The sequence below is a fragment of the Malaclemys terrapin genome, chromosome 7 (genome assembly GCF_027887155.1).
Source record: "Malaclemys terrapin pileata isolate rMalTer1 chromosome 7, rMalTer1.hap1, whole genome shotgun sequence".
NCBI classification, from domain to species: domain Eukaryota; kingdom Metazoa; phylum Chordata; order Testudines; family Emydidae; genus Malaclemys; species Malaclemys terrapin.
This window is the reverse complement of record NC_071511.1, coordinates 652,532-678,504: the sequence shown is the minus strand read 5'-3', so window position 1 is coordinate 678,504 and position 25,973 is coordinate 652,532. Positions and strand designations below refer to the sequence as shown.

The 25,973-nt window shown below is 51.8% G+C and overlaps 1 protein-coding gene across 2 annotated transcripts in view; it reads right to left on the bottom strand.

The window, feature by feature from the left end:
• The window catches only part of MTMR14 (myotubularin related protein 14), a 62,460-nt gene that overhangs the window by 20,410 nt on the left and 16,077 nt on the right, over nt 1-25,973 (bottom strand). For both annotated transcript variants that reach the window (XM_054034151.1, XM_054034152.1), the window contains exons 3-15: nt 22,818-22,926; nt 15,921-15,996; nt 15,044-15,104; nt 13,165-13,287; nt 12,341-12,414; nt 8,638-8,708; nt 7,378-7,452; nt 4,232-4,298; nt 2,957-3,042; nt 2,422-2,498; nt 2,109-2,145; nt 965-1,035; nt 101-150 (exon numbers count right to left, since the gene is read on the bottom strand). In XM_054034151.1, the coding sequence (XP_053890126.1) occupies nt 101-150; nt 965-1,035; nt 2,109-2,145; nt 2,422-2,498; nt 2,957-3,042; nt 4,232-4,298; nt 7,378-7,452; nt 8,638-8,708; nt 12,341-12,414; nt 13,165-13,287; nt 15,044-15,104; nt 15,921-15,996; nt 22,818-22,926 (977 nt within the window). The remainder of the gene's footprint in view (nt 1-100; nt 151-964; nt 1,036-2,108; nt 2,146-2,421; nt 2,499-2,956; nt 3,043-4,231; nt 4,299-7,377; nt 7,453-8,637; nt 8,709-12,340; nt 12,415-13,164; nt 13,288-15,043; nt 15,105-15,920; nt 15,997-22,817; nt 22,927-25,973) is intronic.

Here is a 25,973-nt window from a genome sequence, read left to right as displayed (position 1 = left end):
ACGAAACAAACAGCTCGTGGCACTTCCCCCAGAAACCCATTCAGCCCCGAGCTCTGCACTCGACCCAGGGGAGTGGCCGGCGTTCCGGGACAGCACTCACTGAGCATGCAGATTTCTTCCACCGTGAAGCCAGGCAGCAGGCTCTTCCTCCTGGGGGGATGGGAAACGGTTACACAGGATCAGAACTACGGGACGTCTGCTGCCATCCTGCCAGGCCAGGCCAGTGGAGAGGGGCCCGGATCTCAGAGCACTAACTGACCCTCGACCTGTCCCCAGCCCGCATGCCCGCTGCCTTCCGTCATAGCAAAGGACAGCAAATAGAATGGGGCTTGTCCCTCTGCTCGCCTGGCCCGTGACAGAACTGGTGTTTGCAGTGCTGTGAGTCCCAAAGTTCCCCTTCCAGAGGAGCCGACACGGAGCAGTCCCTGGCTGGGGTGATGGTAACGGACGTGCTTCTACCCCCAACTCCCAGCTGGGGTGGGAAGGGAGGAGAGCGCTCAGCTCCCGCAGCTTGGAGGGACCCGGCAGAACTCTATGCAGAGAGGTTTAGTTAAAGCTGTTAGAAGCCTCCTCCAGGGAGGGGCTGGATTCCTGCCATCCCTACACACCGAGGGACTATTGTCCAGCCCTCTCTGCTCCCCCGAGACCCTTCTCTTACAGCAGCACAGACGGGACTTGCTGCGTGGCCAGAAGGCGAGTCAGAGCCCTCTCGGCCATTGACTCAGCCGGGTTAATGGACCCTACAGACACTTCATTCTGCTGAGAGCACATTTCAGCCTGGGCAGCTTTTCCGAGGGTGACGTGCGCACCTCACAAGCCTTGGCCCCATTCTTCAGCCTTCTGAGTGCAGAATAAATTAAGGGAAATTGGGCCAGGACACCAGGGCCTCCATCTCCCCATGGTAACAGCACTAACGAGTTGCTTGGCTCTTTAGTCCAGGCAGCAGCCAGCACAAGCTCCTTACCTCTGCAGCTTCACAGCAGAGAACTCCTCAGAGGTGATGTGCTTCAGAAAATTGAAGCAGAAAAAGAAAATCTGTGCAAAGGGAGAGAGAAGAGAAGCTTGAGAAGAATCCACAGGGGCTGCAGCCTCTTATTTTAATGGGGGGAGGATGCTGAGGGGAGGGGGCAGCAATGCACCTGCAGCTACCACCAGAGAGTTCAGCGTTAGTCAGAGTCACGTTTTGGGCCTTCTGTTTCAGAGCCCTCTGCTGGCTTGCCCTGGATCCGAGTGTGGAAGCCCCCCCACCAGGTGTGGCACCATCATCCTTCCCTGGCCAAGGGAGGTTCCCTTGCCCACCGAACGGGCCAGCTGGGCGAGTGCATGTCAGAAAGCTCTTAACCAAGGACCTTCACACAAGGCCCACCCCAGTCGAGAAGGGCCAGGACAGGTCCCGTGTCTTTGCCAATGCAGCACCAGAGGGGGAGGGTCACCCAGCAGCAGAACAGGGACGCTCAGGAGAGCGGTGACCTCCCCAACACCAAGTATCACGGCACAGTCTGCTCTCTGATCTGGCTGCGCCCCACACAGCTCCCACCGCCCGACACAAATGTCTCTTGCCAGAATGACAGCAACAGGACAGCTTATCTGCAAGGATCAAAAGGCTCAGGACTGTGGTGCATCAGCCACAGCTCTGACAGCTAAATAGCAGCTATGAACCCCCCGGTGCCAGAGCGCCCCGCAGAGAGGCGTGTGGGTTAGCCACCCAGTTTGTGAACAACTTCTCAACTAACTACGTTTCGGCACTCTGAATTCAGAAGCCTGAAGCGTCCCTTCTCAGAGCTGAAGCGAACCGTTATATCTCTGGGCACTGTTGTCCGAGATGAGGTAAGGAAGGCCCTGCTGCACTGACAGCGGAGACGTTGGGATTACAAGATCTAATCCACCCACATTCAGTCCTTGGGCCCTGGGACAGCGTTCCTTCACGGAAGGAAGGAGCAGACACAAGGTACAGTCCTAATACCGCCAAGGCCTGGCTACAATGGATGCCCAGCCAGGTCAATGAGACGCCGAGCTGCAAAGACGGCTACTACCTTGAGCCTGCTGCCTAGTGGCAGAGTACTGCACTCAGGCCCTGCTCGCCTACTGCCTCCTGCAGGGCCACTCACCTCTTCTCCTTTACTGAGCCGATCAACCAACATGTGCCTGGAAAGAGAGCAAGGGAAAGGAGATCACAAAGTAGGAACGAGAACGAGCAGTGAAGGACCAGGCCATGAGCTGTCAGGCACAGGCAGCGGCCATAGGCGTCAGCAGAACCTGCACGAGTCCCTCCCGCCCAGCAGCTTTAAGCAGATGTGCCAAGTCCCCCGAGGAAAGCCATCCCCTCAACCCAAGCAGGTCACCCCCAAACCAGACCATGAGAGGGCCCCTCTGAGAGCCTGCCCAGCCCTGGGCAGTGTCTGCACCTCTCAGCGAACCTACCCGAAAAGGAACCAGTCATAGGCCACTGTCAGGTAAAGAATCTCCGCAGGCTCCAGCGAGGCATGGATAAGCCCATCCTGGAAAGGAAAGAGGAGGGAAGCCTCAGGGATGCAGCAGCCACTAGAACTGGGGCTGAGGGTGCAAGCCCCACTGGGAACTGCCAAGGAGAGTGTCTCCCAGCACCACAAAGGGGGACGTCCAGCTGGCTCTCCCCCCTCTCCCCCAGGTGCAGACCAGCCCCCATCTCCGTTACATGGCATCTCACGTCCAAAGCAGTTTCTCGCCAGGCTGCAAGTGCAGATGCAGCCCTAATGCAGAGCTGCAGGTGCCTTACCTTGCCCCCTGGGAATACTGGGCCTCAGTACAGGCCAGCACACCACGCTGTGCCTCCACAGCCCATTCCCACACCCCTCTGCAGACGCTGCTCTGGTAGCTAGGAACAGCGACTGCTCTTCACCCTCTTTGGGTCACATGGCTGCTCAGCCACCCCCAAGCTGTCACTCCCCGAGGCGCAGCACCTCCATTCCGTACTCACGGCCCACAAGGAGAGGCGCAGGAGGGCGACGAAGAGAGGGGTTCGGTCCCAGCCGGATATACAGTGTACCAGAAGCCCGCTGTCATCTGCTCCAGGGGCGGGAAGGAGAGGGAGAGAGAGAGCTTTGTAAGGAGAATGGAGGGTTACTTGCACTATCCCTGTGATTCACTGCATGCCTCCCCCCTGCAGCACCGAGGGCTGTTTGCAGGGGAGGGAAGGGGGAGCACAGCTGGCCTTACTAGCTAGAACGTCCTCTTGGGAGAGGGCTGTCTCCAGAATGAAGGACTTGGAAGGTCCCTGGATTCAGCATGTCATGCCAAACTGCTGCAATCCTAGTCTCCCCAGCTGCTAGGAGTAAGGAATCTCCATGGCGGGGACCAGTAGGCCCACAGCCTAGAGCTGCCCGGTTACACCTCCCCAGCCCCTCACCAACCAAAGCACCAAGCCTGCCTGGGGTGAGCATTTCCATCCTTTTCCCAGTCTGAATGAGCTAGACCTCGGCTCCAGGAGCAGCAGGTCCCCTTTCACCCCAGAGATGTGACGACATCGCCACAGAGCAGAGTGGCCAAGAACAGGCCACCACCACCTACATTATACATATTGTTCACAGGGCATAGGCCATGTGGCAGCAGCACACAACTTGGCTGCTAAGTCACCCCTGGCTCCTCCTAGGCTGTGAGGGTGTTGGCAGCGATCTGATGGATCTAAGTCTGCGAGTGTTGAGTGCAGTGTCTGACACTGCTCTAGATCTACATGCCACCAGCCCAGAGCTGAGGAGCTTGGCAAGAAGGGAATGAAAATGAAACAGATAAACGGAGACCCTTTTGGAGCCCCTTCTGAGGCCAAACCCAGAGAAACGGCCCCAGCAAGACAGGAACAGCAGGCTTTTCCCTTCAGCTTCTACAAACCCTAGTCTTAGTGCACAGCTTTCAAAAGCATCAAAGTGACTTGGAGCCCATCTCATCGCACCAGGGAGGCTCAGAGCTGGGGTCTAAGTCACTTTCGTGGAAAATGGGACCTTGGCCTTTGACAATTTGATTTGTACATAATCAGCCGCCCAGCTAGTGGGGAAGGAGAGGCCTCGTCCAAGGGTTGGGATTTTCCTGGGTAACAGGACTCCCCTTTGAGTACTGACATCCAGGACAACACCCCACAAGGGGCAGAAAGTCACGTTCTCTACCAGGACTGGAGAGTGGCAGTGTTAGTGCCCTGGAGAAAGCCCATACACTCTGGCCACAGAGCCAGCTGGGAGTGCAGAGAAGGAGCAAACCTTACCGTCCCCATTGATGAGTGAGATCAGCAGCTTCAGGTAGTTCTGTGTCTGTTGCACCAGGTCCCAGCTCTGTGGAGAACAGGAGGTGAGGCCCTGCATACAATTAACCACTGCCCTGCAGCATAGGGAGCCGGCTCTCCTCTTTCCATGGCCGAATGCAGGAAGAGGGTGCGAGGGCTCAGACGATCCCATGGCAACGTCCAAGGGGGCAGTCCTTCCCCACCCTACCCGGCCTCCCACTGGCGTGCCAAGGTGCCAGCCGTGCAGTCCAGGAGACCCTGCCGACAAGGCAGAGATTGGGACCAGGGGTTGGGCAATGAAAGCAATTCTGCTGCTCACAGGACTTCCCCAAGAAGCTGTTCAAACCTCCGAGAACAGGTTCTTTTGACTAAAGGGAGGACACAGAACCCATTTTGCCATCACAGCAGCAAGGCGGACCAAGCAGCATAGGAAATACAGACATTCTGCTGAGCTCTCCCTGGGCCACAGTATGTTCAGGACGACGACCCAGAGCCAAAGAACTCCCTACTGAGTGCCGACCCATTTCTGCCAAAACCCCAAATGCGTATGGGGAAGGGTGACTGAGTGGTGGTGTTCCAGCTGCAGCGTGCGCTGGGACAGGCATGCCGTGGTGAGGAGAGCCTCCCCTGTGACTGGAGTGCTCTGCCTGCAAGGCTCAGACAAGCCTGTCTAAGTGACCCCCTCCCCTTGCTCCACAGACAGGTAACAGACTTCTGGAGCCACAGCATTCCCAGCAGTAGCACAGGAGAGTGGCTAAATCCAGAGAGCTCAAATGCTAAAGGGTCACGGGAAGCAGATATTTTACCTCCCTAAACAAAACCCTTCCAGTGCCCTGTTAGCACGATCACAGCCCATCAGCATTTGGCCATCAAGTGGTGACTGACTGCAGGGGGCTCTGCCTCTTCGGCAGCCTGCACTCATCACCCCAGCAAGGCTGCGTTTGGGGATGGCATGGAAGGTGCAGGCAACCGAGCCTTCTAATCTTCCCCACTGCCAGTGAATGAACGGAGTCTCCTCTCAGCCCTGCTCCAGCAGCAGGGGACAGAACACTGCAGTAGCACCCGAAAGCGCTCGGTGATGGTCAGACGTACAAAGACACATGTCCTGCTCTGCAAAGCCTGCAATCTCAGAAACAGGTAAGTGGGGGGAAGGGACACACCATATGCCTAGGGGGCAGGGGCACATGTCCTCCCAACATTTTAGGTTGGGCCTTTCATCTGCTCTCCTCCCAGTCTTGTCAGGATACCTGGGGTGAGCGATGCCCAGAGTGCCAGGTATTCTGATGAATAGAGTCGGCTGTGCTCCAGGGCATCTGTGCTCTGACTGGCTCCGCTCTGAGATTGCTGGTTACTTTTGATTCATGTTGTTTATGTTGGTATTTTAATATTTTCGTTGCTGATCCTTTGACAAATAATGGCACCAACTCTGAGAGGCTGAGAGAGCCTCTTAGTTCTCCAGGGTGAGCAGTGGAGGATGGAGTGTACCAGGCGCTTCCGTACTACAACTTGCCATGGAAAACCGGAGCGGCTGAGGGAGCTGCGGAAGGTCAGGAAGCGAAGTGGAAAGCCTGTAGTACCGCTGCGTTCTAATGCAGCGTGGAAATGCAAGCACTAAGGAAGCTGTGGGAACCTCAGCGGTAACTCGCGCTGCTGCTGCAGTAGTGAATGAGGGGTCACGGGTCAGGTGGAGAGTTGTCCATGTTCCTGTCTGAACTGACTACAGACACCGCTGCAGGTCTGAACCAAGAGCACTGACTCACCTGGCACCGTGAAGGGCAGAAGGAAAGAAGCCCTGGCTGATAATCTTTCAATAGCAAGTGAAATCTGTCCAGAAGTGCCACGGAAGGCACGCTCCTTCTGGAAGCGTCTAGCGAGTACGGTAGGGCATGTGCGCAATACTCGGCATTTACGGAGCTTGGCCCAGATTTTGCTTTTTGCTGGTGATGTATCAATAGAACAGGATGAAATGCCGGCTATGCCAGCGACGCGATGGCATGGCATGTATTTTACAATCACTTGTGTGTACTCCACCTTCGCAGGCCATCACCACACTAAACAATCGCACCTCGAGGGCTCTATGGAGCAGGATGGGTCATCGCTTCAGCAATCCGTCAAACGGGAACACCTTCTCTGGAGAAGGCAGGTCTCGCGTTCCTTTCACAGGCATAACTCCACGAACCCACCCTGTGAGCCTACACAAGCAAGGCCTGTAGAGCTGGGATTGGGTAATTTACTGCAGCTACTATTTGGCTACTCTGAAACTGAGGGGTGTAGTTTTCAAATCCAAGAAGGGCCTCGTTAGCGGTGTGTGAGGGACAGTAACAACACGGGGCATGTTAGAACAGAATTGCCTGTTTCTCTGGGGATTTGGAAACCATCTAGAAAACAGGCAGCCATGTTGCTGTCTCCCCACTGCCCAGCTTAATTTGCAATGGCACCGATGCATGCAAGCAAAATGGCTGAGGCCAGGAATGCCCCATGTTAGTGACATTTCTGGTTTAGGGGGTAAGTCAGCTGCTTTTCTAGGCAATACTACAAGGGGGTGTTGGAGTGATTAGACCACACAAAGGTGGAGGGATGGTTCCACAAGGCGATTCCGTGCACACAGGACAGCATGGAGATCTTCCGGAGAGAAAAAGAAAAGGAAGTGGAGACTGGAGTCACTGGAAGAGTGGTGGGGACACAAAAGGAGGCCACACAAGCGCACACACTTTGAAGGCAAGAGCAAATGCAGATGCGAGGACCCCAGTGAAGCAACACCGATGGGGCGGGAGGCATAGAGGACCATGCTTGGAAGGAAGAAGCAGGAAAGAATTTGGGCAGTGGCATTTTGGATGGAACTGCCTCACCTGCAGTGATGAGAGGGCTCATTCTGTACGTGCAGCTCCCTGCTTTTAGATGCGGGGAGTGACAGCCTCACGATCTGAGCTCTTGTGTGACAAGCATGTTCCTACTCACAGAGCTCTGCCGCCGGGGAGCCATCCCAGCAGAGCATGCAGCTAAACCTGCCACCCAGACTCACCGGGTGATGCTGCACAACCTGCACCATGCAAGAGGACAGACTAGAGAACCAGAATGGCCCCTTCTGGCCTTACTCTGAATTCACCAGCGAGCACCCCACTCCTCACCTGGTACTCGCTCCAGTCAATGTTCAAAGACCGAGTCAGAGACACTGGGATACTTAATGGAGCATCTACGTAATCCTGTAAAGAAACACCTCAGTCAATCACAGAGTACTGCTGAAGAGAAGAGAAGCCATTGGGAGGCAACCAGTTACAGACAGCAAAACAGCAAGAGACCAACGATGCTTCTAGCAGAAGGGGGCCCAGTAGAACAAATTGTGGAGTGACTTGATCACTGCTCGTGTTCTGGATGCTACCAGTGCACGACTGTTTCTGCCTAAGGAGGGCTACAGAGCGCCTCTGAATGGGGACGCCTGCCGTGAGGTGAATGCTTAGAACCTGCTGGAGTGATTGGCATACACCGTGACTGTTTCCCCGATCAGGAGAGGAGAAAGCTGGGGACAAAGCAGTCTCCAGCCATTTCCAGGGGTTCTCCATTGCAGAGCTGTCCCAGAGCCACTCCCACCCAAGAACACAGGCTGCTTGAGAGCTGAAACCAGTTGTCTGCAGTGTCCCTCAGCATTCTATGAACAAAGAAGTGATGCCCTTGCACAGTGCTTGGAGACTGGAAACATCGTCTCAGCTTTGAGAGACCATTCCCCTGAAGAGAGCAGCATATTCCTCCCACCCTACAGTACAGAGGAGCTCCCACAGATACTCCACACATCACAACGTGCTGCCTGCCGCCCACCACCCCAGAAATTCTCATGACTTGGGTTATTACCAGACCCCAACACACAGCTTTCCTCACGCTCTCACGCCCACATTCCCCTTGCACTGCAGCATGCGCCTCCAAAATAGGAGACGCCAGGACCAGTAGCTGCAAGGCATTCGTTCCCATTCTCCTTGCACTGCCAGCATCCGGGGCAGACAACATCACTTCTGTTACGCTCTGTCTGCCCCACAAGAGAGAGGGGAGCATTACAGTACAGCCTACAGCCAGGTGAGTTCAAGGGTCCCCCAGGCTGTCCCCTGTCCTCCCATGAAGGACAGACAAACCAAATACAGAGGACATCTATTACATGATGATATCATGTTGCTGGACACCAGGACACCATACTTGCCATAGGAGGCTGGACCATTGGCCTGAGCTACTCTTTAAGGAGTTAGCATTCAGAGATGCCCTCCATTTGTTGGTTTGAGGGCTGCTGATTCCCTTCCCGTGCCAGGGAGGAAGCACAGACTTCACCTGCTATTTTGAAAGTCCAAATTCAATTGCCAGGCATAACAGAACCGAGAGCTACCCCGTCAGAGAGATCTTGGTACCTGCTTCCAGTTAAATACGAGACCCTCAGCTCTGTAATCCCGGTCTTTGTACTCCTTAAAAAATTCACAGCCTGCAAGAGAAGAGGTAATGAATGACAGTGCAGACAACTGATCACTAGCAGCAAAAGCCCCTTTGGGACTGGCAGCCTTAGCTCCGGAGCCAGAGGCCCCAGAGCACCAAGCGAATCAGCAACAGTGTCTGTAGGAGTTAAAGAGCAGCAATCAGCGCGGCGTGCAGCAACGATCCAAAGCACTGACTCGGAGAGAGCAAATGCCAAAGACTGAGCAAGTCTGGAGCTCGAGGGACCCTGATATTCTTCCTTTCCAAACAGCCCCTTTCCCACAGCGAGCCCCAGTCCCAGGACCAGCGCAAGGCTGTATCGTGAGATCCCGACAGGTCTGGGGGCAGGCTGAAGTGCCTCAGCAGAGCCCTGGGGGACGGCCAGGGCTGAAGGGCCCTGGCACACTAGGAGAGAGGTCCTCTGCCACTGAGCACCAGAGCCCCACACCTGCAGTAACCCTGAGGAGAGCTCAGCGGATGTGGCACAGTGACTGCTAGCCAGCTAGTCACAGGGAAGTGGGGCGCTGAGTCCCCACCCACACTAGCAGGTCCTGAGGCAATGCCCTGGGGGGGAAGCCCAACAAGTTTCAGACAACCCCACGTTTGGTCAGTGTAAACCTTTGGTACACACTGACTGCTGTGAGGGAAAGAGACCTCTCTCTTTCCCCTGCACCTCGTGGACTGGGGAAACCCACTAGCCCACACTTCCTATAGCCTATGTTTTTTGGATCCTCTTCTCCTATGAACCACCTTACTCCTCTGTTGTCATCTGCACAGGTCATTACTGCCCAGAGTTCGCAGAACCAAGCAGTGAGAGTCACTTCAATGCTGCTTGGCAAAGCTCTGCACAGCAGCGCTAACAGCGGTCTGCAGACTCTGGCAGACCACGCTGCCCCAGGCAGGAGCTCTTCTGAACCTCTGTTTGTGCAGCAGAAGTGAGCAGAGACCAATCAGGGATCACGGCCCCACTGTGTTAGGCACTGCACACAAGATGGTCTCTGCCCAAGAGAGCTCACATTCAAGGAACCAAAAAGGATCAAAAACATTGCCTTTTTTTTTTTTTTTTTTAATATAAAACTTAAATCTGGCTTAAATGGCGGCTGACCCAATCCCACCACCTCCACCCCAGTAAGAGGCTCCTAGACACTTTGTTGAGTTGCCAAGGGGGCTTTTCAAACACCAAACAGAAGAAGTCCAGAGAGCCAATTCAGAGTGATGGCAGTGAGAACTGGCACCTAAGTACCGCAGCGATAGGCACATCAGATGTCTGCAAATAATGGTCTCAAGTTGCAGTGGAGGGGGTTTAGGTTGGATATTAGGAAACACTATTTCACTAGGAGGGTGGTGAAGCACTGGAATGGGTTACCTAGGGAGGTGGTGGAATCTCCTTCCTTAGAGGTTTTTAAGGTCAGGCTTGACAAAGCCCTGGCTGGGATGATTTAGTTGGGAATTGGTCCTGCTCTGAGCAGGGGGTTGGACTAGATGACCTCCTGAGATCCCTTCCAACCCTGATATTCTATGATTCTATGAATGAGAGGAAGCCATTTGAATCATGGGAGCATAAGCACATCTACAGACCCCTCTCCTTCAACACATGTGCTCACTACATTCTAGAAACTCCAGCTCAGAGCAAGCCAGGCTAAGGGTAAGTCTACACTTACCTCCGGGTCCGGCGGCAGGCAATCGATGTTCTGGGATCGATACATCGTGTCTGGTTTAGACGCAATAAATCGATCCCAGATCGATACCGGAAGTGCTCGCCATCGACGCCGGTACTCCAGCTCGCCGAGAGGAGTACGCGGCATCGACGAAGGAGCCTCCCTGCCGCGTCTGGACCCACGGTAAGTTCGGACTAAGGTACTTCGAATTCAGCTACGTTATCAACGTAGCTGAATTTGCGTACCTTAGTCCGAAGTGGGGGGTTAGTGGGGACCAGGCCTAAGAACCTGAAATTCTTACAATGCAACCTGAATTTGAGTATTTGCACTGAGTTTTACCATCCATTTGCCATGTTGCTCAGCTTGTGTGTATATGCACCTGGCTTAATGCAATGCACAGTATTACTCTATTGCTGGGGGGGAAGCCCAACAAGTTTCAGACAACCCCACGTTTGGTCAGTGTAAACCTTTGGTACACACTGGGTCCACACCACTACTGTGATTAGGCAGCACTCTGAAAGGGGCGAGGCTGGTACTCTAGTTACCAGAAACTCCAGCATGGAAGCGAGGAGCTGCTAAGGGCATGAGGAGAGGAAGGAGTGTTTCCATGTCACTGTGACTATTATAAGTGGCAAGTATCAGAGGGGTAGTCGTGTTAGTCTGAATCTGTAAAAAGCAACAGAGGGTCCTGTGGCACCTTTGAGACTAACAGAAGTACTGGGAGCATAAGCTTTCGTGGGTAAGAACCTTTGCATTTGAAGAAGTGAGGTTCTTACCCACGAAAGCTTATGCTCCCAGTACTTCTGTTAGTCTCAAAGGTGCCATAGGACCCTCTGTTGCTTATTATAAGTGGGGTGTGCCAGGCCCCACAACACAGCAGCATTTCGTTTTCACAACCTCCTGTGCAATTCTCCCTCCTCTGTCTAAACCCTTCACAGAATTAGCCACCAGACTTGGCCATGAGGACATTATGGCTCACTGGGCCAAAATTCTGCTGCACACACAGGTACTCAAGTTGCGTAGAAGTGGCAGGTGGATGTTTATGGAGCTAATCCCAGAAGCCAACGACATTGGCTTCACTTCTTGGCACCTTGACTATGTGGTATAGCAAACTTGGTACATAGCTTGGTTTACATAGCTTATTTTAATGCAGCCCCCCCCAGTTTTCTTTTGTCCCTGGTCTTTGTCTCAATTTGCACCTTCACTGTAGGACATCGGGGGGACACGCTGGAAGGTCTGGCAAGGGAGATGAGGAGACAGCTTGGGTTTCACCCTTTCACCCCTTCCTTTGTGGGCAGGAGCAGAGGGATGGAGCACTGAACCTCAAGAGTCCCTCCCCTCTCTTCCCCTCCCCTTCCCCCCCCAGAAAGCAGCCATCTCACCCTCTGTACACTCAGTCATGTACCTGAACCCAGCATCAATGGGCAGGCTGAGCCTCTCCATTTGTGTTTATGTGATTAGCATTAACCAGTAACTGACAAGGACCCTCGCTACGCTCCAGAGCGAACACAGCCAGCACGGCCAATCGGAACAGTTCATACCAGTTTGCAGTCTCGGGGCATTGCACTGCAGACTAGCATGGCAGTTCTCTTCAGAATGACAAAGACTAGAAACATCTTTAAAATGTTTTTCCATCAAAAGGCGGCTTCCGTGGCAAATTCCCAAGCATGCAGACTGGGGTGGGGCTGCAGTACCCTGGCTGGATACATAGAGGAAGCTTCTGAACCAAGCTACATCTCTGGGACCTCCTCCCTGCACTGGAGACCCTTCTGCCACCACAAGGAGGGCTCAATGCAGATTGGTGCTGGCTGCATCCTCTAGTCCCTCCCCTGCTGCCCTCAGGAGAGGAGTTCCCCCTCCAGAGAAAATAAGAGAAACATCCAGCAACTCCCAGTTGCCTCACCACATACAGAGACAATTCCCAATCCCCACCAGCAGATTGTCACCTGGCCCTTGGAAGTCCCTCTGGACATCAGTCCTGTACCTGGATATGGGATGGAGAGGAGGGTAAAGTCGGCATAGCGCTGAGCTTTGTCCACTTTCTCGGAAGACGTCACACTGAGAAGGACGAGAGGAGAACAGTGCATGTATTTAGTGCTTCAACACAAAGGCACTAACTCCAGAGGGCAGGAGAGCCACTCCATCTGGCCTATTAGAAGAATCTGCATAGTCAAGCAATTCCTCCTACAGTCCTACATGATAGAACAGCCCCGACTCCAGTTGTGGGTTGTGGAGTAAGAGTCCAGCTCACGGACAGTCACACCCTCAGCTCAGCTGAATCCCAGGGGAGGCATCCCAGTCACTCCTCCACCCACAGACAGGACACACCCACTCAAAAATGAGTCTCCTGATCATTGCACCAACTAGTCCCACAGGAGGAAGTCGCATCACAGCTATGATGCCATGCGGGATTGTGCCCAATGAATCACAACATCCACCCACTCACGCCCTACTCAGAGAAGCCATAGGACAAACAGGAACCTATTGTGACTGCAGAAGACGGCAAAGTTAAGCAGCTATTCACCCCACTACCACAGTGTTCACAAAAAGGCACTGGCACGCTCGACTTGGGTATGGAAGAGAGGATCTTGACGTACAGCCTCATATACCTCTGGGGTTTCACTTTAAGGCACTGGCTGAATGACTGGATAACATCTCTAGAAGACCCTGCCATGAGGGATCTAGAAACTTTCTGGAATAAAGTTAGGGGAAGTCAGACTTTTGTGCTTGCTTTAGTCACTGGTCTGCACAATCTAACCAGCAGCTCCATATGTGAGCTTTGGAATGGACAAAGGACGCCATACTCACTTTAAGCCAAACTTCACTTTCTTGTTCTCCACCATCAGGTCACAGATATATCTGACAGACAGGTATCGAAGCAGCTTGATGTCATGTCCTCGGACCTTGTCAAACAGCTGGGAGTCTGCATTCCTGCAACAAGGTACAAGGGAAGGCAAGATTCTCAGGGCCACCCAGACAGGTTCGATTTCCTTCCCAGGGCTGTGGTGAGACTGGATTATACTTGCTGAAGTAGAGCTCCACTAGCAGTACTCGAGCCACACTGTCCAGAGCTCTTCTGCCCTACACCACAGGAATGGCTTCTGGACCCCTTCAGCAGAAACCTGCAACCAAGAGGCAAGCTGGTGCCATTCATTCCTACAACCACTGCCCAGCTGCTCACTAAGAACTCAGAGGGGTTAAAAGGGCTAATTTTATAACACGGGATTAGGCAAAATCTCAGAAGAGCCATCAGAACCTGTGTGACTTTCTGCGATGTACTTATCCTTGAGAGAAAGGGAACAGCGCCAAGCAAGAAAAGCAGGCCTCAGTTCAAGGCTGGAGGCCTTTCCCCTATAGACCTGGACATGCTCAGAAAGCAGAATCTCCTGGAAGACTGAAAGCCAGTTTACGCCCTGGAGCTACCCCATCTGCAGAGGCAGCGCCTGCATTCCTGCCCTTCACAGGCCTGCTTTTCTTGCTTGGCGCTGTGCACTTTCTCTCAAGGATAAGTACATCACAGAAAGTCACACAGGTTCTGATGGCTCTTCTGAGATTCTGCCTAATCCCGTGTTATAAAATTAGCCCTTTTAACCCCTCTGAGTTCTTAGTGAGCAGCTGGGCAGTCGTTGTAGGAATGAATGGCACCAGCTTGCTTCTTGGTTGCAGGTTTCTGCTGAAGGGGTCCAGAAGCCATTACTGTGGTGTAGGGTAGGAGAGCTCTGGTCCTGTTTTGAGCAGGGGGTTGGACTAGATGACCTCCTGAGGTCCCTTCCAACTCTGATACTCTGATTCTATGTTCCATGTAACTATAACTGCAAGCGTCAGAACCCGGTGTTGAGAAGTGAATGGAGCCCTCTAGCCATAATCTAACAAGAACTGTAGAAAGGGGCTAGCCGCTTCCTGGTGTGATTCACAGATGTAACAGGCAGACAGGACCCCGGATAGACTGGTCTGACCTCCTGCTCAACACAGACCTAGGACTTCCTTAAATTCATTCCTGCTTCAAGTCCAACAGTGTGAACATGATGCCTCGTTTATACAGCTGAGAGTCACATTGACTTTGTTGCCATATTGTGCTGTGAACCTGTCTAGTTCTGTTCGCCTTCACCCATAGGTCTTTCAGCATTGCTGCCTCCACATGGCTCTCCCACCCATCGAGTCTCAATTCAGCAGGATTTCCCTTCCAGGTACATCAGCTGCAGTTTGGCAGGCGGAATGGTGCTACTTTCAGTGTCCTTCTTCCAGCCCTGAACCATCACCATGCTGCAGTCACATGTGCAGCCTGTCCCTCTCTAAGCAGAGGTCCAGAACCATTTCTCCTCGGTCTGGATTATACACCTGCTAGACCCAGAAGTACCACTTCTGCATAATTTAGGAGCCTCTTTAATGACTTGGGATCTGCCTGCCCCAGTCCCTCCCCCTCAGCCTCCGGTGGGAGATTGGGAGGCTTTCGTTAGCTAGGCGGCCCCAGTGTGCTAGCACATTAGGTTATAGTTTTGGTACCTACATCCTGAGACGTTCTGAAGGGCTCATCTTTATGAGCAAGGAAAACAAGAGCCCACAGCCTGCAGTGACCCCACACTGCTCCCACAGTTCAGCTTAGACAGGAAGGAGTTGGAAATTCAGAGGCTGAACTAGCCAATCAGCTCTTAACTCCTCTCCCCCCACCCAAATACCACATACAGACCTGAACGCAGAATCTTCTTCTGAAAGGTCTTCGGTATCAGCCCATGCATCATCAGAGCCCCCTGCAGGGAAGCCACAGCCGGAAGCATGCATTAGTGGCCAACGCTTGTTTAACAACTCCAACCTCCCTCCCACTTCCCATCCAAGTGGGTTACAAGTTGGCTTTGTCACCTCACTTAAGAGAGTTCTCAGCTGTGACCATCTCCAGCCAGAAACGACCCCACTGTCCCACACACCAAGCCCATCAGTTTAACGAGAGCAAGAGAGGGTTTGGACAACCTAGACAGGTCTATTCCAGGATGGAATCTAGAGCGGAAAGATGCCATTAGAGCACAGAACCATTCCCTGACAGCTACGGCAGAAAAGTTACCCATGCGCATTAGTGTTTTGTCCAGTCTAGTTTTAGAAGATCTGGGTTATGGGCTCCTACCACTTCCCTTGAGACTCTCACCGACTAATACATGCTCCCATTACCAGAGTTACAACCCTAAACCTAGATTTTATGCCCTTATTCCTATTTTATTCCATGTAATACAAGAAGTTTTTCACCCTGTTAGTGACAACACCCTTCAAATATTTGAGACCAATGCTCCCCACCAGCTACCCTTTAACCAAGCTAGATATACTGATCTCCATAAGTCACCTCCTCCATCCCACAAACATTTTTTGCTACTGCTCATTGAACTCTCAGCTGTATCAATACCTTTCTAGTAATCAGGAGCCCAGAAATAGACACTGTATTCCAGGTGGCACCATACTAGACAGGGATGACATCACACTGGCCCACGCCCACACCCCCAAATGCGCACAGGTGTTACATTCACACTGATTTGCAGGCATTGGCCAGCCCACTCAAATATCTGTGCTGCCTCACTTACCTGAGAAAATGTAGTTGTACCCAGTACGTCCATACAGTTCCCCCCATCCAGCCAGGGTCGCTGACCTACAAACATGCTGGAGAAAACGTCGTTATTAATGACTTATAGAAGCTGTATCCCTCTGCAGGCCTCCTGCCCATTTACACTGAAAGCCCATGTCTCGTTTCTGTCCACTGAGCGCCCGCTATCTCAGCATTCTCGCTTCACAGGTTTCTCCCTGGAACTGAGTGTCTATGGTCTGGATTATTTTTCATTAGCTTCTGTATTTTCCAGACAAATTTCAGGATTAATTCTTTCCACATTGCTGACCTCTAGTGCCTGTATCTTCCTCGCTCTCACTAAGTTAGTCACGTTGGAGTTTTGATAACATACTGGCTGAACCTGATCTTCCCAATCGTTACCTCACTACCCCCCCCCAAACAACTGATGACATCGATTCACTCGTTCTTAAGGGCCAGCCAGGTCAGTCCATGTGACACTGTCCTATCCAAGTCAAAATGAACGTGTTTCAGGTAAGACATCATGAGACAAAAGACGGTTAGCATAGTTCTTAGAGTTGTGCCGCACATGTCCTTCCACTGTAGGTGCATGTGCTACTCCTGGGGGAATTCTGTGCCACTGCGCAATGCAGAATTTTGCAAAAATTAACATTGTGCACACAGAATTTCCTTTCCCCCACAGAAATGAGCTGTAGTGCTCCTAGCCACCACTAGGGGCTGCTGGACCCGGCAGAGGCCAGCTCTTACATAGAAGACACTGCTGGGGCCGGAGGAGAAGCTAGAGGGTTCCTGGCATCTGCAGTTCCCAGCATGCCCTGAGGGAAGGAGAGGGCGGCACGCAAGAAACTCTGTGCAAGCCTGGGACCAAGCATCAGGCTGTTTCTCCCTCTGGATTCCTGGGTGAGAAGGGGGGAGAGGGGGTGTCTGGGCTGGGGGGGGTCCGGCTGGGCTCAGGGGAGGGGGGCAGAGGAAGGGGGCAGAGAAACAGGAACTGGGTTGTCACAGGATTTCTTTAACTCTCTACTCCTGGGGGAATTTTTGTGTGTGTCTGTATTGTTACAGACATACTTGCTGACAGGTATTTTGAAATAAATTACCAAAATAACTCAAACTGGTGTGATTATGTAGTGTTATTTTGACAAATAAAATTTGCAGAATTTGTAAATATCGTGCACAGAATTTTTAACGTTTTGGCACAGAATGCCCCCAGGAGTAACGTGCACCTCACACACAGTTGGAGATTTCCCCCTCCACAGAACTTGTTGGGGCAGCTGGAGCGCCCTCTTGTGCCTCACACCACTGCATGCAGCTACAGAGGACCACACTGCCCCCAACTCTAGGGTTACCATATTTCAGCAAGCAAAAAAGAGAACGGGAGGAGCCCCGCCCCTGCCCTAGCCCTGCCCCCTCAGAACCCCCAACCCTCCCCTGTTCCTTGTCCCCTGACTGCCCCCTCCTGGGACCCTCCCCCCATCCTAACTGGCCCCCTAGGAGCCTACCCCTACCTGTACCCTGATTGCCCCAACCCTTATCCACACCCCCACCCCCAGACAGACCCCTGGGACTCCCACGCCCCATCCAACCACTCCCCACCCCCTGACAGCCCCCCCCAGAACTCCCAACCCTCCCTGCTCCTTGTCCCCTGACAGCCCCCCCCCAGAACTACCGACCCATCTAAACCCCTCTGCTCCCTGTTCCGACTGCTCCGATCCCTCTCCCCACCCCTGCCCCCTGACAGCCCCCCCCAGAACTCCCAAACTCCCCCCCCCGCTCCTTGTCCCGACTGCCCCCTCCTAAGACCCCCCCCCAAACTGCCCCCCAGGACCCTACCCCCTACCAGTATCCTGACTGCCCAAAACCTTCTCCACCACCCCCAAAAAGCCCCCCCCGAGCTCCCGAACCCCCCCCAGAACTCCCAAACTCCCCCCCCCCGCTCCTTGTCCCCTGACTGCCCCCTCCTAAGACCCCCCCCCAAACTGCCCCCCAGGACCCTACCCCCTACCAGTATCCTGACTGCCCAAAACCTTCTCCACCACCCCCAAAAAGCCCCCCCCCGAGCTCCCGAACCCCCCCCGTCTCTTGACTGCCCCCTCCAAAATCTCCCTGCCCCTTCTCCTGCCCCCTGGCCCCCTTACCCCGCCGCTCAGAACAGGGTGTTGGGCTCTGTGCGGAGCCGGACACGTGGCTGCGCTCCCCAGCGCAACACACAACCCGGTCCCTGGCCCTGCACAGTGCTGCCGGAGCGGGGCGCTGGGCTGCCAGGGAGGAGGAGCTGCCGAGGCCCGATGCAAACGGCCCGGCAGACCGGCTCAGAATGCAGCGGGGGGGGGGGGGGGGGAGGAGGAGCTCTACAGCTGCTCCAGAGCCCCATACGAGCGGCTGACTTTCCTGCAGCCCTCCCAGCCACTCGCTCTGCTCTGCATGGGGGGGAAATCCTGGACATTTTTAATGATTTACAAATTCCCCCCCGGACGCTATTTTTAACACAAAAAGGAGGACATGTCCGGGTAAATCCGGACGAATGGTAACCCTACCCAACTCCCCTCAGTTCCTTTCTCCCCGGGAAAGACTCCGACTGAGAGGGGAAGGAGGGAAAGCTGTGGAATGGGCATGTGCAACACGTCTTGAAGAACCACCATGATGGAAAGGTAGGGACCTGTTTTTTCTTCAAGTGATTGCTCACGTCCATTTCACTGTAGGTGACTCTCACGTGGTTTGAGCTGGAGCTGGGCTTGGAGTCTACTCAAAGACTGTAGGAGCACTTGTCCAAATCTGGCATTGCCTCTAGATTGATGGGAGATGGCAGAGTGAGAGGCAAACGTATGGCGTGCTGACCAGGTTGCCAACCTACAAATATCAGAATGTGAATACAAGCCAGAAAGACAGCAAAAGCTGCCTGTGACCTGGTCAAGTGAGCCATCACTTCACCTGATGTTCCACCTCTGAGTAATCAGTGGCATAAATGAATGAGGGCAGAGACCCTCTGGGTGGCCCTTTACTCTGCCTGACACTGTGACGAAGAGTAGAGCTCTAGTTCAATCCAATAAAAAGCCAAAGCTCTTCTAACATTTAGAGTATGGAGCTTTTCTTCCCCTCTACTCAACTGGGGCTTTGGAAAGAAAGTCAGGAAATAAATGGTTTGATTCATGTGAAATTCGGAAACCACTTCAGACAGGAATTTAGGGTGCAGTCAAAGGAAAAAGCTAGTCCCCAAGGAAAGTTGTACAGAGAGACTGATACTAAATCTTACAGCTCTCCATTTCTCCTGGCCAAGGTTATAGCAACCAGAAAACCCACTTTCATAGACAGATATAACAGAGAGCAAGTTGCTAGTGGCTTAAATGGAGGGACCCATCAACTTTGCTAGCACTAAATTTAAACTCTACTGTGGAACTGGGCTATGACACCTGTGGGTACAATCTTCTGCAAACCTCTTAGAAATCTGATGGACATAGGGTTTGAAAAAGTTGATTGGTTATCCACAGGAGGGTGGAAAGTTGAGATAGCTGCCAGGTGGATGCTGATGGAACTAAGAGCTAACCTTCCTGGTTCAGAAACAAAAGACAGTCCACGATAATGGCAATTTAGAGCTTGAGATAGGAGGCGTGCCTCTTTGTATGGCCCAGACAGAGAACCTCTTCCATTTATCAAGGTTACTCAATGTACTGGAGGGCTTCCTGCACCCCCCGAGAGCAAACTCGTTTGGGGTAGTCAGCCATGAAGCATCCAAGCAGTGAGGTGCAGGGCTTGAAGGCTGGGATGAAGGAAGTGGCCGTGGCCCTGGGAGATCACATTCACATCTCTTGGGAGTAGCAGCGGAGGTCTGATCAGTGGTTTTCAATTCTACTAGCCCCAGTGTTGACAGGGCCATGCAGGGGCTCTTAGAATAAGGTGAGCAGAATCTTGCTTGACTTCAGATAGGACTTTGGGCAGGAGCAGAACTGGTGGGAAGGCATACAGCAGACCTCTTGACCGGGCCAGGAGGAAAGCGTCTGTCAGTGAACCTGGGCAGTGACCCACTTGGGAACAACAAAGATGACTTTTTTGTTTTCTCTTGTTGCAACCATATTGAGGAATTCCCCACCGCTGGAAAATGGACCTGGACACATCTGGTTGAAGAGACCCCTCGTGATGTCCTGCAAACGACCTGCTCAGGTGGTCAGCCAGACGGTTCAAACTCCCAGAAGGTAAGCAGCTTTCAGACTGATGGAACTGGTGATGCAGAAATCCCAAAGGAGGATCGCCTCCTGGCATAACTTTGACAAGCCTCCTTCTACCCCTCTCCCCACATTGCTTGTTTACATAGAACATGGCTGCTGTGTTGTCCATGAGTAACAACAAATTCCACCCCGATATGCAGAAGGAATGCCACGGAAGCCAAAGAGATGGCCAAGAGCTCCTTGATATTCATATGGAGACTTAGATCCTGGGGAGACCAAAGGCCCTGAGTCTGACAAGGACCTAAGTGGCTCCCCAACCTAGATCTGATGCATCTGTGACTAGGTTGAGAGTCTGTAGTGGAGGGGCAAAGGGAACTCCTTGCATGTTCTACCCACTAGTACAGGGAGGACAAGACCCAAGCAGGCCTATATAATGATGAGCTGATGAGTACACCATGGCTAGCCAACCCTGTGGTGCTCTGGAGGTGCAGTCTGACATGCCACATCATATAAGTGCATATGCGTCCTAGAAGACTGAGGCTGTTCTGAACCGTGGTGACCGTGCACCTCTAGATCTAGAGCAACAACCCACTTTGTCTGGAACCGTGGCTCTGGCAGGAAAGCCTGGCCTTGCTAGAGTCCAGGACCCCCCCAACAAATTCTGTTCTTTGAACAGGAGACAGAATGGATTTCTCTGTACTGATTAGGAGCTCCAGCACATCGGAAGTGGTACAAATAGTGGCTACACTGGAGAGTACCTGAGATCTGGACCAGCCAGTCGTCCAGGTAAGGAATTACGTGGACTCCTGACCTTTGCAGGAATGTCGCTGCTACAGCCTTGCATTTCATGAATATCCAAGGGGCTACTGACAGTCCAAAATCGGTTGAACATGAACCTCAGAAATTTTCAGGGGCTCTGGTGAATTGCTATGTGAAAATAATAGGGCTGACAAGCGATTAAAAAAATTAATCGCTCCACCATTTATTTAAATATTTTTGGAAGTTTTTTACATTTTCAAATATATTGATTTCGATTACAACACAGAATACAAAGTGTACATTGCTTACTTTATGTTTATTTTTTATTACAAATATTTCCACTGTAATAAACAAAAGAAATAGTATACCGTATATACTCGTTCATTAGCCCGTTCGTTTATAAGCCGACCCCCTAAGATGGTTAGGTAAAAATAGCAAAAACTGTATGACCCTTTCATAATCCGACCCTATATTTCAGGGGTTGGCAAAAACTTTGGCTCCTGGCCCATTAGGGTAAGCTGCTAGCAGGCCTGGACATTTTGTTTACCTGGAGCGTTCACAGGCACGGAGCCGCTCAGCTCCCAGTGGCTGCAGTTTGCCTTTCCCAGCCAATGGGAGCTGCAGGACGTGGCGCCACTTCCCACAGCTTCCATTGGCTGGGAATGGCAAACCGCGGCCACAGGGAACTGAGGGGCTCCATGCTTGCAGACGCTCCAGGTAAACAAAACAACAATATATTAGATCTTCAATTCAATGATTCCATAGAGTTTAAAATCATCAAATTTTGGTGTAGACCCGTTTATAAGCCGAACCCCCCTCTTTGATGCATCACTTTTTTACCAAAAATATTCAGCTTATGAACAAGTATATACGGTATTTCAATTCACCTAATACAAGTACTGTAGTGCAATCTTTTTATCATGAAAGCTGAACTTACAAATGTAGAATTATGTACAAAAAAATAACTGAGTTCAAAAATAAAATAATCTAAAACTTTAGAGCCTATAAGTCCACTCAGTCCTACTTCTTGTTCAGCCAATCGCACAGACAAAACAAGTTTGGTTACATTTGCAGGAGATAATGCTGCCTGCTTCTTGTTTACAATATCACCTGAAAGTGAGAACAGGTGTTCACATGGCACTGTTGTAACCAGCGTCGCAAGATATTTACATGCCAGATGCACTCAAGAGTCATATGTCCCTTCATGCATCAGCCACCATTCCAGAGGACATGCGTCCATGCAGATGACGGGTTCTGCCCGATAACAATCCAAAGCAGTGTGGACCGACCCATGTTCAGTTTTCATCATCTGCGTCAGATGCCACCAGCAGAAGGTTGATTTTCTTTTTTGGTGGTTCGGGTTCTGTAGTTTCCACGTCAAACTTCTGAAAGCAAACTCCACACCTTGTCCCGCTCAGATTTTGGAAGGCACTTCTGATTCTTAAACCTTTGGTAGTGCGCTGTAGCTATTTTTAGAAATCTCACATTGGCACCTTCTTTGCATTTTGTCAAATTTTCAGTGACAGTGTTCATAAATCAAATGTGCTGGGTCATCATCCGAGATTGCTATAACATGAAATATATGGCAGAATGCGGGTAAAATAGAACAGGATACATACAATTTTCCCCCAAGGAGTTCAGTCGCAAATTTAATTAATGCACTATTTTTTTTAACGAACATCATCAGCATATCCTCCAGAATGGTGGCTGAAGCATGAAGGGGCATACGAATGTTTAGCGCATCTGGCATTGCAATGACGGCTACAAAAGTGCCACGCGAATGCCTGTTCTCACTTTCAGGTGACATTATAAATAAGAAGCAGGCAGCATTATCTCCAGTAAATGGAGGGGGCAAGAGAGCTGATGGCCCATAAAGACCTGCCTCTGCACAGCTCCAGTAAACACTGTTCCAAATGCAGGGAGAAAGGACATTCCTGAAGTTAAAGCAAACAGAGACAAATGTGCTTATGCAGCTTTACCTTTCCCTTGTACAGAATGACTGGGCAGACAAATCGTCCTCTACATCTGGCCATTTTACTGCGGTTGATGAGGTCCTGCAGTTTGCTGACCTGCACAGTGCTCTCAAACCTATCAAACAGAAAGAAGAGTCCCCATTATCTCATAGCATCATGGTGGCCACATTTCTGGCCACAATCTCAGCACCCACATCCCTTTAGCTGAAAAGCCAGCTATGAAGTCAAGGAGCCAGGGGACTCCTTGAGAAACTGCTTGGCTTGGAATCAGATGGATGTGCTCCCATCACCTAAATCAATCTCTTGGTGCTGAAAAGCAACTGCCTGGTTTGCTCTTGAAGACACTCACTGCAGCAGTATTAGGGGTGTAGAAAGACTGTTGTCACATGGGACCAGGGCCGCCCAGAGGATTCAGGGGACCTGGGGTCTTTGGCGGCGGGGGTCCTTCCGCTCCGGGTCTTCGGGGCACTTTGGCGGCGGGTCCCGGAGCGAGTGAAGGACCCGCCACCGAATTGCCGCCGAAGACCCGGAGCGGAAGAAGCTCCGGGTCTTTGACAGCGGGTCCTTCACTTGATCCGGGTGTGTTCAGTGGCACTGAAGGACCTGCCGATGAAGACCCGCCGAAAACTCTCGTGGGGGCCCAGGGTAAATTGCCCCACTTGCCCCCCCCCGGGCGGCCCTGCAGCGACACCCCCGGGGGTAGGCTGTGAGGCACTTTGCTACCACCTGCCCTAAGTGTGAGACCATCTTGTCTTCATCTGCCAGGGGTTGGGTCTCTGACAACCCCAGGGACAGACAGCACAAACACTCCTTCATTTGTGCTCTGCTGCCCCTCTACAGGTTAGCAATAGATACACCCCAAGTCCTCCAAACAGCCCCTGCTCCACCAGACACGCAATTACCAGAACCGCTGTTCTCAAAGGAACAGGCCACAACAGCTTATTAGCCCACCTTACATTACAGCTCCACTTTAAACAAATCTAAGTGGTGTGTGTTTAAAGAAAGCAAGTATAAGTTTCTTTAGCAAAGAACAGAGATTCATGCAATAGAAAACAAATACAGAGGAACCTCAGAGTTACGAACACCAGAGTTACGAACTGAGCAGTCAACCACACACCTCATTTGGAACCGGAAGTAGAGACCAAAAAAAAAAAAAAAAAGCAAATAGATTACAGTACTGTGTTAAACTCTGAGGTTCTTCTGTATTGGAAACAAAAGGTTAATAGACAACAAACTCATACCACACTTTCTATGGTCTAAACTCACCTAACAAGTTCTCCTCCTGTCCAAAAACATTTCTCACCCAAAGTTCTTTGCAGCATTTTCAGACAAGCCTGGCTGAGATTCCCTTTTCATGAAGCAAACCCACTGTCAGTTTATTTCTTGGGTGAGAGATGCCAGGGCGTCTTTTTTCCACCCCAAGAAATACCAGATCAAACATCTGACCTTCACCTGAAAACCCTCACGCCCCACTGTTTACCTCTCCCTGTTAACTTCCTTCTGAAATCTCCACAAGATCTTCATTAGCATTTGTCTTAGGATGCTAATAGACATCTACTGCAACACATAACACACTGTACTTAGTGCTTAGCTAGGGCAATAAATGTCTACCACCTCCTGTCTGGCAACGTTTTTCTCAAAGCATGCTACCTTTGAGTGACCTGCCTAGAATTACAAGGCCTTAAGGACACAATTTCCTGTATATACACATATCTTCTTACACATTAACTGCACATGCCTCTCGCAATGATTTCGCTGGCCTTCCATGGCATTCTCTGGGGGACTAGCAGGTAGACTCCGAACCCAGGGGATCTCTGTAACCCTCAGGTACCCCTGGGCCCAATGTCAAAGAGGTCCCTGGGCAAGATCCTCCCGGTGTGAGCAGGTGGCAGTGAAGGATTGGAAGCCCACCAAAGGAAACACTCCCCTGCCACTGGCTGCTAGTAACCTAGGCGTTCTGCTTCTGGCCCTCGAAGTCCCGCTCTGTCCCAATGCAGGCTAGTAATTTACACACCCCACCTTGTTACACTCGAGCGCCCAATCCCCTATCTTCTGGGCACCTGCAACGTGCACCAATCCACTGCCTCCATGGAAGCAGGCCTCCCTGCTCATTGGTTTCACCACAGTGCAACTCTCTCCTTAGCACAAGGCACTTAGACATGTCTGTAGTGAAACCAAACAGATCGGTCTGTAACAGCGCTTGAGCTAGAGATTCCAATATAAATGAGTATAAGGCTTTGGAAACGTAAGATTACAGGATAAACATAAGCTGCACTCTCTAGCCTATAATTATTACCAAGTTACTAACCTGTCTCAGAAGGTATTTCTCACCCAAGGTTGGTCTTTGCAGCACCTGTCCAGCTCATGGTGGGACCCACTTTTCATGTCACCCCTCCACCCCTGCTCACAGAGTCTCCTCCTGTAATGGATAACTATGTGGGCCATTTCTTCTGTGCTTATACACTCACAAGCTATTGTTTCTTAGCCCAGGGCCCCCCTCTTCCAAGAGCTCTCCTGGGGTTCATTTGTCTTTGTAAATCTCCAGCCTGTATCTAGTGCAGAGAGACTGTCTCCAGGGATGGTCATTATTCCAGTGTAGGCCTGCCCCATGAGAACGAAAGACCCTTGGCATGGCTACGGCTGGCCTGGGTCAGCTGACCAGGGCTCACACTGTGGGATTGTAAAATGGCAGTGTAGATTTTAGGATTTGGGCTGCAGCCTGAGCTCTGGGACCCCATGAGGGGGCAGGGTACCAAAGGCTGCGCTCCAGGCCAAGCCTGAACGTTTAGCCCTGCAGTCCAAGCCCCATGAGCCCGAGCGATCTGACCCGGGCCAGCCACAGCCGAGCCACAGGTCTTTTATTCCAGTGTAGACTTATTCATGCTGCTTGGGCCAGCTCTCAGACTGCCCCTCCTCGGGTGACAGGTTTCTCTTCCGACAGATTTGGAACATATCATCCTACATGTTACACAACTCTACAATTGTTCTCCATACAAACACCTTGCACTAACCATTACAGTCAGCTAGTTCTTAGCTTTGGGCAGAGACCACACACACCTTTCAGTAGGGCATCAAGAAAATGGTCAGACCCAGATGTAATATACCTGCCAGGGCAAACCTTGGCATGTTGGGCAAGTCTGTTTCATACATGGCTACCAGAAT